The sequence below is a fragment of the Colossoma macropomum genome, unplaced genomic scaffold (genome assembly GCF_904425465.1).
Source record: "Colossoma macropomum unplaced genomic scaffold, Colossoma_macropomum, whole genome shotgun sequence".
NCBI classification, from domain to species: domain Eukaryota; kingdom Metazoa; phylum Chordata; class Actinopteri; order Characiformes; family Serrasalmidae; genus Colossoma; species Colossoma macropomum.
This window is the reverse complement of record NW_023494795.1, coordinates 32,702,399-32,720,810: the sequence shown is the minus strand read 5'-3', so window position 1 is coordinate 32,720,810 and position 18,412 is coordinate 32,702,399. Positions and strand designations below refer to the sequence as shown.

Below are 18,412 nucleotides of genomic sequence, written 5' to 3'. Positions count from 1 at the left end.
CTTTTTTTTCTTTTCTAAGCAGAGGCAGTTGTATTGAAATGCCAGTTGTATGCATAAGTTTCAGCACCCCCAGACAAATTCCATGTTGTAGCTACAGAAATATAAATATCTCTGTAAATCTTAGTGCACGATTTCTATTCATTTAACATATTAGAAAAAAAATAATAAAATAGAAGGTATGCTGTCACTTTTGCACAGGCCACATTTGATGTCTTAGTTGTTCCCAAATAGGTTAAGTTCAGTAAATAAACTAATTGTTCATTAAACTGTGCATTAGTGTGTTCTCTGTAGAGGATATGTTCACTTATTTACAGAAGAAGACTAACAACATGTTAGGGGTGCTCAAACTGTGTTGTGTTGTATTTGGTAGTGAATTGTATGCTACAGATACAGTATACAGAGATGAGAGGTGGAGTGTTGCTTTAAATCAGAGAAAACAGTAACGTTTACAGTGTGAGACCCTGATTTACTGCAGGATGTTTCAGCTTTGCTGAATAAAGCTCAAAGTAAGACACTGCTCCACTCTTTTGGGCAGTTATCAGCCCTTAAATGGATTACGGCCTCTCTCTTGTCCAGCAGGTGTAAGTTTTCAGGTCAGCTGTGTCACTTCCAGACTCATTACAGATATTGCTGTGGGCTTCACTCCGTCAGATGAGAGCAGAGAGGGTCTCAGTAAGTGACCTGTAGGAAGACTTTACTTTCTGCAGTGTTGGTGAGAATGTGCACCTTTGCTTACAGTATGTGGTTTAGCAATGTCCTGCTGAAATATGCGAGGCCTTCCCTGAAAGACACGCTGTCTGGATGGGAGCATATGTTGTTCTAAAACCTGTGTATTTCATTCAGCATAAATGGTGCCTTCCCCCATGCCATGTGCACTAATGCTACCCTATACCATGGCTTTTGAACTGTGTGCTAATAACAAGCTGGGAGGTCTTTACTCTGGAGGATGCAGTGCCCATTATTTCTAAAACTAATTTCAAATTTAGATTCGTCAGACCACAGGACACTTTTCCACTTCACCTCCATCCATCCATCCATCATCTAAACCGCTTATCCTTCTGGGTCGCGGTGGGGTGCTGGAGCCTATCCCAGCTGTCATCGGGCGGAAGGCAGGATACACCCTGGACAGGTCGCCAGTCCATCGCAGGGCAGACAAACAGACATATACATCCACACACACACACACACACACACACTCACACCTAGGGGCAATTTAGCACATCCAATTGACCTGACTGCATGTTTTTGGACTGTGGGAGGAAACCGGAGTACCCGGAGGAAACCCACGCAGACACGGGGAGAACAGGCAAACTCCACACAGAAACGACCCTGGTCACCCAGCCGGGAATCGAACCCAGGCCATTCTTGCTGTGAGGCGACAGCGCTACCCACTGCGCCACTGTGCCGCCCCCACTTCACCTCAGTCCATCTTAAAAGAGCTCGGGCCCAGAGAAGTTTCTGGATCCTGTTTATATATGGTTTCTTTGCACAATACAGTTTTAACTTGTATTTGTGGATTGCACGACGAACTGTGTTCACAGACAGTGATTTCTGAGTTCCTGAGCCCATGCAGTGATTTCTAGTACAGAATCATGCCTGTTTTGAATGCAGTGCCGCCTGAGGGCCTGAAGACCACGAGCATCCAGTATTGACCATCGGCCTTGTCCCTTGTGTACAGGGATTTCTCCAGATTCTCTGAATCTTTTGATGATAATGTACTATAGACGGTGGGATATCCAAAGTCTTCGTAATTTTACACTGAGGAACTATTTGCTGAAATTGTTCCACAATTTTTAGAGGCAGTTTTTTCACAGGTTGGTGAACCAAAGCCCATCTTTGCTTCTGAGAGACTCTGCCTCTCTAAAATGCTCTTTTTATACCCAGTCGTGTGAGTTAGATGCCAATCGCTCCTCCAGCTGTTTTTTTATTAGTATCACTTACTTTTCCAGCCTTTTGTTGCCCCTGTCATAATTTTTTTGAGATGCGTTGCTGCCATTAAGTTGTAAATGAATTAATGTTTTTCATGAAATGGTAAAATGTTCATTTTTTGTAAAAAAAAAAAAAAGCTTTATATAGAAAATGCTGTCCCACATTTTCATGTCATTACTGAAACATGGTGTTTTAGTCCATAGGCAGAGCCTTATTTTAGCCATGCCGCTGCATTTTAGAGCAGGAGGTGATGCTGCATCCCTGTCCCTAATGACCACATGGTGAGCAGTTAGAACCCATTGTTTTGAAGTAAATGTGTCCCACAGTCTGAAAATCATTGAACATTAAGAATTGTCACTACTGAAACAGATTCTCTGCAGTTAAGAACTTTCTGCAGTGTTGTAACAAAACTTAATGATTTAATGTGTGTTCAGCCGCTCAAAGCTGTGTTTGCTGGTCATGTGCTGGCTGTGTTTTTTGAGTTCTGATCAAAACAAGTTAAAATCGTCACTACCGAAAGTCAGAACTGAACCATTTGGTAAAGTTTTGACAGTGTTATGATTGTTTTGGTGGTGACAAAATGTTCAGTCATTTGTTTTAATAAACATAAGGTATAGGGTCACTCAAAGGATTTTAGTCTAAAGTCTGAATCAGTCAGAAGTCAGTGTTTTTGGCTCTGTGAAGAGCGAATGATGCACTCATGTTATACTTCTGTCCTACATATAAAGGTGAGCTGTATGAGCTGAGTGTACGCTGTGATATAAACACATTTTCCAGAATACTGAACTCTTCTACATCAATCAGCGAGAGAAACTCGTCCTGTGTAAGAAATGCTCCCACTGTGTCGCAGCCTGTCATCATCAGAACTGGAGGAAGTGGGAGCGCAGCACAGCGGATGGAGAAGCAGGTGGTGCGCGTGGAGGACTGTGACAGAAAAGAGGAAAGAGCTTCTCACACATACAGCCACGTTACTCTGACCCAACACTCACTTTAAAAACTGGACACTGCTAGAGTCTGTAAGAGAGCCTGTAAAACACACAGCGAGATTAAAAATCCTGGGCTTCCTTCGCAAATTTACAATCACGAGGAGACACAACACCCAGTAAGCTCTCCTATACAGGGCTGAAAACACATCATACATTTTTGACAAAAAAAAAATAATCACAAAAGGGAGCAAAAGTACAAAGTATAACTAAAACATAATGGAATTCATTGTCTTGGATGACCAACCGTTCTCTGCTGTCAGGGACGTTGGATTTCTAGGCCTTTATACTGTAATCATTGTAGAACATTTGTTTCCTGTAAACTGTTCTCATTGATTGTCAGCTTTGGGTGGGTGTTGGCTGATTGCTTCAAATAAATAAATAAATAAATAAGCTGCTTTCCTGCGCTACCATAGTTTTTGGCATATTTTGATAGTTCTGGTTTTGGTAGTTTTTGGTATGGTTTCATACTTTTTGGTATTATGTCATTGTCTTTGGTATGGTTTGATAGTTTTTTGGTATATTGTCGTATATTTTGGTACACTTTGATAGTTTTTAGTATAACTACCACAATATACCAAAAAACCATAAAGCTGCACACGGCGCTTTTCCAGACATTTTAATCCAACTTGATTGACAGTGGCAACAGAACGTCTGGAATGTCCTTTTAAACAGCTGATGGAAAATACGAAGGAATTTCAAACTGTTTACTTTGCATATTCACAACAGAGAGAGAGAGGGGGAGAGGGAGGGGGAGAGAGAGAGAGAGAGGGGGGGGGGAGAGAGAGAGAGAGAGGGAGGGGGAGAGAGGGGGAGGGGGAGAGAGGGAGGGGGAGAGAGAGAGGGAGGGGGAGAGGGGAGGGGGAGAGAGAGAGAGAGAGAGGGAGGGGGAGAGAGGGAGGGGGAGAGAGAGAGAGAGGGAGGGGGAGAGAGAGAGAGAGAGAGAGAGAGAGGGAGAGAGAGAGAGAGAGGGAGGGGGAGAGAGAGAGAGAGAGAGAGAGAGGGAGGGGGAGAGAGAGAGAGAGAGAGAGAGAGAGAGAGAGAGAGAGAGAATAAAAACACAGAGAAACGTTCACTGGGTAATGATACCAAACAGCCATGTTTAATTCACAACAACAAATCTGAACATGAACATATCAAAAACAGTTCAGCTGGTGTTCTATGTTCTACTCTAAACCCTAAAATTCTCAGAACTACAATAAGCACGTGGAGGCTATGTGCGCATCTTTGCTGTATTGTCTAAAATAATAAAAAAAAAAAAAAAGTCAAAGTAACGAGCAATGACAAAGGCAAGAGTCCAGTACACTTGTGTAGTTCAGCACATTGCATATGTTTGCTTTGGGAATCTAAAATGCATCCATAAATTACCATTTCATATTCAATAGTGCAGGGAATGATCAGTCGTCCACAGGACAGGCCGTGTATTTATGAACCAAATTTGAAGGGAAGGATCACCAAAAATTTTCTCCTTAAAGCAAATGTAGTCAATCAGCCATGTCATGTTTGGTGTCTGAAGTGTGTTTCTTTAGTCCCACTATCCTCACAGCTCCAGTGGAAAAAATATGCATACATTCATCTTTTTTAATGTACACCATTCCTTTAATCACCAACTGCTCAGTGAGTCTACTCAGGGGCCAAAAGTGGGTATTAATGAGGAAAGATCTCATGCGGAGGCTTTAAATGTTCAGAAATGTGTGCAAAACATTCATGAGCTTAGTGTCCACTAATATAAATATCAGAGAGAGTTCAGTAGCAATTAGCTGTTAAAGGGAGGCTGTACGGAGTGTGACTTTAGCTCAAGACCAGCTCAAGCTTTTACAAGCTAGGATATCATATCACATTTGGGACACCAAAAAAGCCTTAAAATGCACACATTCGAACTTTTAAGCTTTGGCATGCAAAGCCGCACCAGCTTTTCAGGTTTGAGGAGACATTAATTTTTCAAATCAGACACGTTATTTTCTGCAGGCTAAAAAATACAGGACCTGTCCTTCTGTGCACTGAAAAAGTGAACAGGTTCAAATATGTATATCATTTCCATGCGAATGAAAATGCTAGAGCTGGGCAAATATTGATAAAAACTGAATATCATGATCATTTCAAAATATAACGTGACATCATGGTATGAGACGATACAGCTGTATGCAAAAGTGTGAACACTCCAGTCGAATGTTGATTTTAACATTTTTCAGCAAATTTTAATTCACAATAACTGTTTATCTGCTGAGTTTAACATATGGGGGGGAAAATAAAAGTGTATAACTTTTGCACAGACTAATATCTTATGCATTTTAACACCCACCCCAATATGTTAAATTCAGAAAAAAGGTGTATTAAAATATACAGAATGGTGCTTCAGCTTTTTCAGTTAGAAAATCAACAGATCCTGTAATTTATCAGGGGTGTCCAAACTTTTGCATAAGACTGTATTTAACCTCTTAAATGGCCAGGAGGGACCCACCAGTGGGTCCACAGTTTAACTACACACTTCTATAACTCAGCTAGCTTGCACTGTAGTCCTTGTAGTTACTGAATAATAGGCTTTAGTATGGACTAAGTCTGAGGTTTTAAGGGGTTAATTGCTTTTATAGCCAGTTTTTTTCAGTACTGTTGAAGAGAGGCAAGGACTTAGGGACCCCAGGAGCCAGAGGACCCCATATAAATACAAATTAGATATGTACATACACTGTATGCTACGGACTACCAGAATGCCTGTTAACTGCTATTACAGCAAGTTTTTTAGCACTGTCTAAAGTAGGTAAATTCCCCATAAAAACCTAAATTATAGGGCAACTTGGGGGGAAGCCCCCGGAGAATAAGGTATGCCCCCGTCCCCAATTTCTCAGATCAAAGAATCAGTTTAAATCTAGCCTATACACATTTACCGAATGGATATGGTCTAATTAACCCCCTAAAATCCCAAGACTTTTCATTCGGTAACTACAGGGACTTCAATGCAAACTGGCTGAGTTATTCTTAGCGTATAGCAGTGTGTAATAAAACTTTGGGCCCACCAGGAGGCCCTGGCCATTTATAATATTTAATCTTGTAATCTCTTATTCTTTCAAATCAATCATAATTAAGGTGCACAAGATAGAACTGAAAAGCCACTGTTATTTTATGGGCATTAAAGCATAATGCTCATTATTTATTAAACATATCAGTGAAACTAAAAGCAAACAGAGTTTAATATAAAGATACATATATCACTCAGCTCTGAATGACACAATTCTGCTTTTCAATTCATGTATTTTGGCGTAATTATGTTAATGTATAAATTGTATTCATGTGGAAATGATGCACATATTTAGATCATCGTAAATTCAATGCATTACTTTTTTCAGTGCATTCATCAACACACACAAACAAAAAAACAAAAACACAAATAACCCTAAATGACCCTTTCCCCAAGGTCAAAATCCCACAATAACTCCCATTTCCCCCACAGATCCGGAGTCTCCCTCATGTTTTGGTTCAAACAATAGTGTCATTCACTTTCCAGCTCTGCATTCTGGTCACTAAGCTACCTAAAGTTTGGTCATGCAAAGCCACCATACGAATGTTTTCAGAGAAACTTGAGCTAAAGCTGATGAGGTCCCTTAAAAACACAGCGAGGAACCAGAACAGAGATGCAACAGCGCGATTTCCCCTCCACACACAAACACTCCAGCATCAGCTGACTGACTAAAACGAACTTCTGCTCAAGTGACAGCACGACTCGCAAGGGCGTCAGCTTTTCTGTAGAACGAGAACAGTTGCGAAACGCAGTGGCTACTCTAAACTCATTTCAGTGTTATTTCAAACTATTCTGGATTAAAGGCTTGGTGAACTTGTACTGACACTGCATTCAGGACCTAAATACAAAGGATCTGACCCAAAAACAAATAGACAAGCAAAAGAAAAAGGCGTCTGTTGAGGAAATAAGTCTGAACACCATAGTTTAAAAAACATGACTACTAAAAAAATAATTCTACAGCATAGTTGTCTGTTTTAAAAGAGGTGGGAAAATTGCCCATGTCCTTTTTTTCCATTTTACTCAACAAATCTAATTATTATAAAAGCTTCTGGAAAGAAAATATTTAATTACTAAATAACTTAAAATACATAAATTACCTCCACCACAATATAATTGCAGGTGGCAGAGAAAATAAAAATGTTTACAGAGGGTGAGGGAACGAATATTACTAATAATAATAATAATAATAATAACAGTAGTAGTAAAAAGTCCTAAAACTTGGGCCAGCAGCTCTATTTGCAGTTTGCATGTGTTTGTTGCACGAGATCCACAAGAGAAGATGCAGGAGCTCTAACTTCTGAACAGAGAAGCTTTGGCATACATACACACTCTCACACACACACACCACATTTGGACAACGCGACAGCACACACACGCGCACACACATGCAGCAGGCCCTGCTTCAGTGGCCCGAGGTCAGAGGTCATTCAGAATATAATCTTCAGTTCTGCTGCCACGGTAACCGGCAGTGAGGGCTCATGGTCCAGAGGCGAGAGAAAGGATAAGAGTCAACAGCAGAAACATTGCAGCAGATTTCTCACCAACGTCCAGAGGTGGCTTAAACTGAGAGTGTGTGTGCATCACATATATATATATATATATATATATATATACACACACACACACACTATATATCACATTGTTGCTGTCCAAAAAAAACATGTATCTCCATCTCCATCATTTAAACACGAAAGCCGTCCTTTACAGCATGTAAAAAATGCATGATTAATGGACCAATATAAATGCTCCAAAATCACTTTGAATAAAACCTCTTTACTCACCAGTAAAGGTGAGAGGGTTTTTGCTTACTCCTGTGAAGTTGCTATTTTAGAGATGCTTGTTTTCCTTTGGACAGCGATATTCATATACTTACACACACACACACAACAATAAACAGTACTGTGCAGAAATCTTGGTACTACCATTATTGTTTTTAAAAGCACATCTTGGCAGTAAGTGTATTTTCCCCCCTTAATAAAACAACATACAGCAATTTGCTAAAGTTTGAACACCTCCAGTCAAATGATACATTTTGTTCATTTTCTGTGTTAAATAAGTTAACACCTCCTCTACAGAGAACACATAGTTTTTCTGCAAATTTTCACGTGCAATTTCTTTTGCCCTGGAGTTCAACAGTGAAAATATATAAAAATATAACATAAAATAACATAAAACTCGCCATAACCTTTGCACAGGCCACATTTTGCTTGCATTAACATGTGCGGACGTGTTCTCTGCGGGGAGGATGCGTTACTTTGCTTTCACTTGGAAAAAAAAAAAAAAATCAACAACATGCAATTTGTTGGGGCGCCAAAACCTTTGCACACGACTGTATACCATCAGAATAAATACAAACAGACATAAACACAGTAAAAAGTAACGAGAATTTCTCATTTTTAAAATGCAGCTGACATCATGAGCTAGCTAGAAAAAGAAAGTTTGGTTCCAGATTTCTCCATCGCAGGGATCTGTTCACAATCTGATTTAACACAATGAAGTACTGATTAGATAAACCAACTACAAATACGGGGCTTCCTCGAGGAGAGATCTGGAAATGGTTAAACGAGCACTGACAGATATAAAATCACCACTTATTGTTTTAATGTTATTTGGATTTATTCTAATATTAGTGATTTTCTGAGCAAATACACATTGACTGCAGAAAAACAGCTTTTAAATCCAATTTTCAGGTGCCTAAAACTTTTGCACAGTACTGTGTATCTGTAAACACACACACACACACACACACAGTTCAAAAGTATCAGGCACCTCATCAAGCTCTTGGCTGTCCGTATGTTATGTTAAACATGACTACAATAAAAACTAATTAAAGTAAGGAAAAAAGTTTTTGTTTTTTTTTTAAACAAAGTACTTGATGGTTAAAACACTACAGGTTTGGTTCCAGATTTCTCCTCGACACCCCAGCCAACCCAGGGATTTGTTAAATTCCATCAGCAGCACACTTGATAGCATAATGAAGTACTGATTAGCTAAACCAGGTATTGGATGATGACTCCAAATAATGATGGGCTTCCTTGAGGAGAGGCTAAAATCACTGCTTATTATACTAAAGCTGTTTGCATTTATTTTTATACTATTGTTTTGTTTTTTAAAGAAGTAATGCTTACTGTCCACATAAATAGCTTTTAAATTCTAATTTTCTCCAGTGTCCAAGACTTTTGGACAGTACTGTGTATATGTGAGTGTGTGCGGCTCATGTGCAAGTAGGTTTGGTTTGAACAGTTAACAGCAGACACCTTCTCTGGACACAGCAGGTCTCCCTCTCGTGTAAATGAGTGTTTCTTTGACCGTTCAGGTCCGTTCAAATGCACTGCTGATTTCAGTGGCCCCTTTCAAGATTGCACGGTTTGTCTCCTTTTCTTTCTTTCTCTCTTTTATAAGGACGACTCCACTTCTCTGGCGATGGTCACGTCCTCCTCGGCCTTGGGCTCCCCCTGACCTTTGACCTCCTGGTCCCTCGCTGCGTTCTCCAGCGATTCATTGATGACCTCCAGCATGGCTGCGGTGGAGGCGGCTGCGGCGATGGCCTTCTGGCCCGCCCCCGCGGCGATTTCAGCTGGCTTGGGGCCATCGGCGGAGCCGCAGCAGAATTTGGGAGCGCACTGCGTCCTGCAGGAGAGCTCGCAGAGGGACGCGCGCGACTCAGAGTTGACGGTGACGAACTCCGGCTGGATGGTGGTGGCGTGGATTCCTTCGTCGTGGAAGAAGGCTTTGATGCGCTTGGCCACGTCCATGTAGGTAGCAGGGTCGTGGCACTTGATGTGCGCCGTGGCGATGATGCGGCTGCCGGCCAGCTGCCAAATGTGCAGCTCGTGGACGGCCAGAACGCCCTCCAGCTCTTGCAGCCTCGAATTCAGGCTGTGCATGTCGATCTGCTTGGGCACCGTCTGCAGCAGGATCAGTGCCGACTCCTTCAAAAGTGGGTATGTAGTGTACAGCAGGATGCAAACCATAATCACGCACAACGTAGGGTCCAGGTAAAGCACCCAGCACGGTCCAGCTCTGGCCAGAGGTATGGGCATGTCCTGCAGGCCGCTGTGGTTGCCATGGTCATTATCCTGCAGCTCCACCAGTGTGTGGTTGATGTGCTGGTGGTCAGTGCAGTGGCTGTTGACGCAGGGGTTAATGCAGGGCACCCCGGGCTCGCACGGCTGCCACACGAAGGTGAAGATGATGGCGTTGATAACGACAATGACGGAGCCCAGAGCGTCGCCCAGAACGTGCAGGAAAACGCCCCGCATGTTGAGCTGTGAGGCCGAATCGTGGCTGTGGTCCTGCTCTGGGTCATCGTAGGAGGCGCTACCGTTCAGCTGGACATCTACACATTCGCCGTGAGGCAAGTCTGCAAAGGAGGGCAAAACAATAACAAACGATTAAGTCTAACATGACCGAGTCAACAGAGTTAATGATAAACACTGAAGACTGATGTTTTGCCAGGATGTGTGATAACACAAGCGCTTTATGACCAAAATAAACGTCACCAAACCTCCTCCACCATTTCACCGGATTGTAAAACCAGGGATGTGCACAAGAACTCAAGTTAACCATTTAGTGTGTCAATATTCGAAAACTGAAATCACGACGCAGGTATTTGCTACGTTTAATTAAAGAAAGACGGAGAAAACGTACAGACTGAAAAGTCAGTAGCCACGTTTACATGCAACCTAATAATCTGTTAATAATCCGACTAATATCTCAAGTCAGAATAGAAATCGTCCAGGTATTTCTGGGATCTGATTTTGGCCAAAAAGTTGTTTTCTAAAAGTCAATCATGGTGGAGAGATACATGCAAGGTGTTGTGACGGTCCCCAAATAAAACTTACTTCTTTCAGATTTATTACTATTTTACTAACATCAACGTCCCATATAAAACTCAGAAGACACGTGTTGGTTCGCTGGTGGTTTTGGATAATAAATAAAATGGCTGTGTGTGTGTTGTAGTTATGGTGACCCCTGGTTCCTATCACCACCACTGTAAATAAATATGAGTCTCTGCAATCAACTATTTTACTACAAACCACTCTGAATTATTCTGCTACTCTGAATGAATGGAACACTGATGGAATCGCCCTTTAATCCCTCTCTGAGAAACCAACCCGAAGGGTCTGTATGTGGATCCTTCAATTCCTCATCTGCAATTAGTTTTATAGTAGTTACTAAAGAACTGAAAGTAGATACAAAAATCTGTCAAGAAAAAATAAAGTGGTTTAAGAACAAAATAAAGAAAGGAACATACAATTTTTTAAAAAGTTCCCTAGTAAGATAAAAACACTCCCTGCCAGTGATCACCAACCCTGCTCTTGGAGATCTATCTTTCTGCAGATTCCTGATGCATCCCATTATTTCCTGGATGACTGGTGTTAGATTTGGGTTGGAGGTGAAAAGTGCAGGATCTCCAGGAGGCAGGTTACTGATCTGTTCTATATTGTTGCCTCCTTGCCTTGTATTTCAGGAGTTTAATCCACTCACTGATGAGCAATTAGCTCTGAAAAGTTGCAGTAGCATTAAAATAGCCAAAAAGGTATTTTCTAAAAGCCATTCATGGTGGAGGGATACATGCAGGGTGTTGTGAGGCTAATTAGTCCCCAAGTAAAACTTACTTTAATCACTCTGTCCACATTTTACAAAGTGATACATTCTCAAATTGCTGCCCATAAGAATATAAATCTAATCAAATCTGTAGCACACAGATGCTCTCAGATACGCTTTTCTTTGAGTGGACAGTTTCTCAGGTAAGACTCCACTGGGGTGCTAAGGATCACGAAAGACAAAGCGGCCTCAGGTTAATTATTTATTTGTTACAACAGCATGACACGCAGTTCAGAATCAATATGCGCAATATCACATTCTAATCCTGCTACTATTGCGACTGTAATACAACCTGGATTATAATAAGACAACAGTATTACCCCTGTGACCTGGTTAAAGACTGACTACACAGGAACACTGAGAAAACCTGCATTTACACACAGTCTCGTTCCAGAAGCTGTGCTCAAACTTTAGACTACATGATCTACACTCTTACAAATGATGGTTCCTCAAGGGTTCTTTAGTAAAGAAAATGGTTCTACACAGAACCTTGGACACTCAAAGAACCCTTTGGTTGCTTTGGTTTTTATAAGCCCTATCATGTCTCCATATACACAGTTACTCCCGTCTTTTATTTCATTTCATTTATTGGCCTTAAACTCAGCACACTCAACTCACATTTTGTCTGACGCAGAGCGATGTGACCGTGAAATGTACACTGTAAAAAATTATGCAGCTTTTAAACTTAAAAAAGTAACTGGGTTAAAATGAAATGCCAAGTTCATTAAACTTCAAATAATAAACAAAAAAACCAACCGTAAAACACTAATTATTGTTCTGTTAACTTGTAATATAAAGTTCAATGACCTCAAAATGTAGTTAAAAAAGTTAACCCAGTTACTTTACATTTAAAAGGTACATAACGTGTTAACAGTGTAAAGATAGTTTGAAAATGTCTGTAGTCAGCTTAAATAATTGTGAATAAGTGATTATGTATTGATTGTGACAGGCCTACCAGAAGCTGTAGTAGGCTAAGCTTTTAATTTTGTCAGTTGTCTCTTCACACCAAACCACGCTGAATGACTATTTACATCTCAACCACCAAAATATGCAGAAATTTTGAAAAATCAGTGGATTTCCCCTTTAAAGTTAATGTCTACTCATTTTCTGTTGTCTGTAGTTTTTGTGATGTTTTTACCATAAACTGGCAAAGAAAGAACATTGTTGGTCTTTTCTGTTGAGAGATTTTTTAAAATAATTTTTTCTGCAGTTTTCTTCAGTTTAATTTCAGTTCGGTGGGACTAAATTTGACGTACTTTACCAGAGCTGGCAATGTTTATGTTTACATCACTACAGGGGGAGATTTGTTAATTCACCAGAGTTATACGACACTTTTGTGGAGTTGTTTATCACTGTTTTATAAAGAAAAAAAAAAAGCAGTTTCACAACGATGGGTGAGATACTGGGCTATAAAAGGGCCTGTGACATCCAGGTAATCTAAGCTAAAGGCTGAACACAGAAACAATCCTCCCTATGATTTTACAAGGCCGAACTAAGCAAGAGAACATGAACTTGGCTCCGTTCAGTAAACCTGCTAAACTGACCATAAAAGCATGTCTTGAGCTCATCATGCTATCCAGGTAAGCAGAAATCCAGTCAGGCTCATCTGGATGTACCCAGTATATGCACCGTTTAGTTGCAGTGCTTAAAAAGTTTTTAGAGTGTTTAGACAGAAAAACGATTCAGACTTGGTGTGAAGGTCCCAATGCGTTAAAATTTTCATCAAAAAAACGTACTTGTTATGAACAGGCCTTAACAGTCCAGCTCCGCCCTCGACTGGCGTCGGCTATTGGCTGATCGTGCTGAAAGGCGATCGGTATTGGCTCCAAAGACACTGATAGGTCTTTCTCTATTGTATACTATTGAGGCCTTGTCCACATAAATGTAAATATTTTTGAAAAATGTAGTTGTTTCCTTCTTTTTCAAACACAGCAGTCTTCTACATGCAGACCTCCGTCATTCAATACTTCACACAGATTCAGTCTGATTACTGCCAAAAAATAAAAGCTTTAAAAGAAGAAAGAAATCCTACCGCTTTCTGTGGGTTTGTTTACATTGTCATGGCTACACCACTGTCTCTGAAACGTCCACACACTCCTGAACTGATCTAAGATGTTTCTAGCACTGAAAACCTCATTTTTAAAAGTGAGGTTTTTGTTTTGTGGCATATAAATACTAATAAAGCAAATTTTGAAACATCTGAAGGCTGACAGGGACTTTAACGCTCACTCTGGTTTTTATTACTGGATTACATAACAAGGTTTCGTGCCAAGTTCAAACTAACACAAAAGGTAAAAGTGGAGCTCAGAGTGAAACTCTTCTGAAGGACATAACAGGATCTCCATTCACCAAACTGACCCTTCCTGTGAATAACAGGCCAGTTCACACTAAACGTGTTTCTGAAGCGTTTTTAGGCTCTGTTGTTCACACCGGTTTCAGACTGAGCATCCATGTTAGAAGTTGCACATGACACATTTGTCACGTTAGCTACAACTGTGCTGATAATAAACTGAAACATGCATAAAGAAGTGGACACAAAACAAATACAGTGAAATACAGTGAATGTGTAACAGTGAGCTGAAGCCAGTGTGGTGGCAGGTGAGTGTGAGCCTGTGCAGCGCTGGGCTGTTTGACTAATCTCTCTGCGTTAGGGAGGGCAGAATGTGTCACAGAGTGACTCACTGTCCCAGCTGGCTGTTTCTGCATGCATGTTTGACGCAGGAAAAGGGCCCATCTCATGAAATGTTTCCTTTAAACAAATAAGGGTTTGATGTACTTTGCAAACGAGAGGGGAAGCCCCTGAGCCTTGCAGGCCCTCAGAGAAGGCCTAGTGATTTTTGATAACTAACAACACGTCTGTAATTTTAAGTTCATTTTTATACAACAGAATAATGCTTGTATTTAAACTCTGCAGTACTACTTGTTTCATTAAAGTTTAGGATGGAAATAAAAGGGTTAAATACTTGAAACACTCAGAAAACTGACCAATAAGGAACAGTTTTTCTCCCCTGTGTCTGGGTAGTTACAGGTAAGCAAGCTCTCCTACTGGTTAGGACTTCAGGAGCTGAAGCGAAGACCTAATATGTAAGATTAACTATCAACATTATTATGAAGTGACAGATTAACCCAACCAACCACACTTTGATTTCCAAAGGGTGGTAGCAATTTTGTGAGAAAGTAAATGTCACTCTAGGCCTTCTGGAAGTTCTCGATATGTAACTAAGTGGCAGCATAATCAGTAGGTCAGTAGAAACAGAAAACAGCGGCGGCTGCTCTGCATCAGAGCTCACTACCGAGAGAGTCACTGTGAAACTGGTACAAAGTAATAATGTACACTTATATGTCTGTCTTCAAGTAAAAGATGGAATGTCTTATAGAAGCCTGAAATATCTGTGTTTAATATAGAACTGACTTAAGCATAAAATGTCAACACAATATCAAAAAATAGCACAAACAGCAGCTGCCTAAACAGCTAAACTGATCTGCTGTTGTGTCGGTCAGTCAGAAATCGTCATTTAAAAAGCTGCATATTTGGTTTTCGCAGGAAAATATTAAAAGAATAAACAGACGGTGGCTGTAGATAACTAGTTTTATTCACTTTAACATGTACATATCGTTCTCTACTATGCTGGATATTTTTTCCATTGAAAAAGTCACCGCATCTACTGTCGCGTTTCCATGGCAACCGGTTTACTTATTGGTTCCGAACATATTATCGTCATGTTGAAGCGACGTACGCGTTATTTAGTTGTTACTAGTTAATACACGACTTACGGATTGTGGTGCAACCAATTTTGGTAAAATGATACCGTTTGAAAGTAACTAGTGTAACTGAGGACTAAGTAAAGATTCTATGCACAAACTTAAGTAGGCAACGTTAGGTTAGTGCACTAAAATATCTTAATTTTATTCATTTAACTGCAGAAAAAAGTGTTATATTCCTCTGTAATGCTAATCCAGTCCTAATTTTCTACACTTTGTTAGTGTTTATGCATCAGCACGAAAAATATCAGATACCAGCATCGGCCCACAGATCCCACATCAGTGCATATGTTTAAAAAAAAATAAAAAATCAGATATCACATTCTGCTCTAAACATTAGTCCTACAGAAAGATCAACATGAAACAAGAACACAACGGAACCTCACAGATTAAAACACAACTCAGCACTGTGAGGAAACCCACCCAAATCAAACTGAGTCACATGTTAACAGACACACAAACCACAGCGTTTCTCAAACAGCGGAAGTTGTTGTTGGGCGATGTGCCTCATCTCTGTGTCACTGCAGGCCTAAACAAAAGTGCCAGAATGTAAACCTGCCTCAGCATGAAGGAACTTCACTGATTACTGATAAGAGACCATGCATAACAGGGCTGTTTAATGCTCCTCGCTAATAACAGTACAAGCATAACTGATTATTTTAAGACTCAAGCAGTAATACATGCTTCATAAGACACTGGAGAACTGCAGAAAGTAACCAAACTAAACCCGAAGGTGGAACTTGGATCTATGTAGGGTCCAAGATACACTACATAACTTTTAAAGCACTAACAGGTTATGAAAGATGGCATCTCAGACCATCACGCTGGTTTCTGCAGGTGTTTTTTGGCGAATGAAATATTGGCGACTCAAGTTTTAAGCTGTTGCTGAACCAAACCAACGTGTTCTCCCGTTACTAGCAGACATAAAAGAACAAACATGAAGCTGCTGCTAACATTTATCCTTGGGGTCAGTTTGAGCCTAGCAATTCAGACCTCAAGCAAATATCAAAGTTCTGGTGTGCTTATGTTAGGTTAGTCCAGGGGTCAGCAACTTAAATGTTAAGAAAAGCCATTTTGTCCTTTCAAAAGTATGTGCTAATGTACTAGTATAGGCTAAAAATATAATAATAGACAAAAATGCAGACTTACTTTGCGCTGCTTTAATCTTCAGCTCAGCTATAGCCGCTTTTCTCATATCTCTAGCAGGAAACTTTTGCACAAAAGTAGAACAGTTTCTTGTAAAATGTCTCTTAATGTTCAACTTTTTACGAGGCTGAAGTCAGCTTCTCATTCGTCAGCTTCTTGTTCGGATTTTTCCTGTTCCACCTTAAATGGTTCCTGAGGCACCAGAATGTAACTGATGCACCATTTAAGATGGAACGAAAGATGGAAAAGCTGTCGAATGAGACACTGACAGTTTTGCAACTTTTTCTCCAAATTATTGATGTTCATCTTAAATCTTTCTCTTTGCCTTTTCGTTAGCTACTAGCTAGGCGAGATTGTTGTCTGCGTTGTTATAGTGACCAGCAGTCTGCGCGCCAATCTTCAGGGTTAAAGGGTGAATTAGGAGATATGCATTAACTCCAGCGTTAAAGTAATTTATTGTTATAACTGTGTTGAACGATCAGCAGAGCTTTATTTTACTGCAAATGAGCATTATTATTTTATTTTTACCTAAAAATCTAATATTTGTAGATTTAACATTTAGATTTTTTTGACACCACTTTAGTGTATAATATAGTGTATACTGATCAATGATCAATGAATCTGGATGAACTCCTGCAACAGCCAATGAAATCTGAGACCGTGAAAGAAGAAAATACAGCAAGTAAACAAAGAAAAATGGCAAAAAGTCACTCGTGTGTGCAGCAAAGCTTTTTAATGAGCTGAGTTTAAAGCACACAAGTTTATATATTTGTGTGAGTTTGCATGAAGTTGTGTGAGTTTCGTTTGGTTTAGCAATAGATTAAAAGTCGAGTCATGTGTGATCCCTAATCGTTTAGTGTGTGATCCCCCCAAAAACCAGTCAGATAGTGCGAGATACCCCATCTATTTATTATCTGTTAAGACTTTAAAAGTTGTGTAGTGTACCCAAGCCTTAACAGGTGACGAAATTGGACGACATGACACCACAGAAAAAAGGATGAGATAAAAGGATGTAAATGCTAGGATACTACACCTTCAAATATACTCATTTGAGTTTTGGACCCACATACAACCCCTTTTTTCCTCCTCTTTTTTGGTGTTGCTCTGATTGTGACATTCATTTATTGTACACATCTGTCTCCTTGTAAAATCTTAAACACTTAAGTGACAAATATTTAAATGCCACATCAAATAATGTTATTTATACTGCAACTCTGGCTACAGAAAGCACTGCAAACATGTTAGTGTGTTTCACGGGTTCATTCAGCCACACAGCGGAAGCTTCGGGTTAAATAAAAAAAACCTACTTCAATCAAACCCTGCAGCTCATTACAGATGAGGAAACCGCAAGCTCAGAAACCACAACAGTGGATTTGCATTATCCATATATCCATTATCCTTCCTTTAACAAAAACAGCAGACATAGAGGCTTGACAGAAACACGAGTCCCGGACACAAGCTTTACAAACAGAATAACATTAAAACACTGTAGAATATCTTGGTGGGAAAGAACTTAATTTATTGAAATTCTCTCCATCACCGAGTCGTGTCCCTGTAACCAGGGCACACTTTGCGATGCTGCCTGCCTCAGTAAAGATCACACAGGCTGATCAGGAAGGTCAAATGTAGTCATATAAACAAGTCTGGACAAACTAACATCAGTTTAGCAAAGATAACATGCTGTTCATCCATAACTGCATCGATACGGTGGGCCATGGTTTCAGGAGTGGTCAGAATGTACAGCTAAACTTAAATACCTACTATAACCAAAACTGCTGTACCAACTAGAACTAAACCTACTACAATTAAACTTACTATCCCTAAAGTCCATCATCACGTACTATATGTGAAAATGAACAATACCTACCATATGTACACCTCCGTTTCCAAAAAAGTTGGGACGCTGTGCAAAATGTATACAAAAACAGAATGCAATGATGTGCAAATCATTTAATTGAAAACAGTA

General features: G+C 40.1%; 1 protein-coding gene across 1 annotated transcript in view; it reads right to left on the bottom strand.

Annotated features, from left to right (window-relative positions):
* Nucleotides 1-3,987: 3,987 nt before the first annotated feature.
* Nucleotides 3,988-18,412, bottom strand: part of slc30a1a (solute carrier family 30 member 1a) — a 17,786-nt gene continuing 3,361 nt past the window's right edge. Inside the window, exon 2 of the mRNA XM_036582220.1 lies at nt 3,988-10,291. Coding sequence (XP_036438113.1) covers nt 9,324-10,291 — 968 coding nt within the window. The 3' untranslated portion in view covers nt 3,988-9,323. The remainder of the gene's footprint in view (nt 10,292-18,412) is intronic.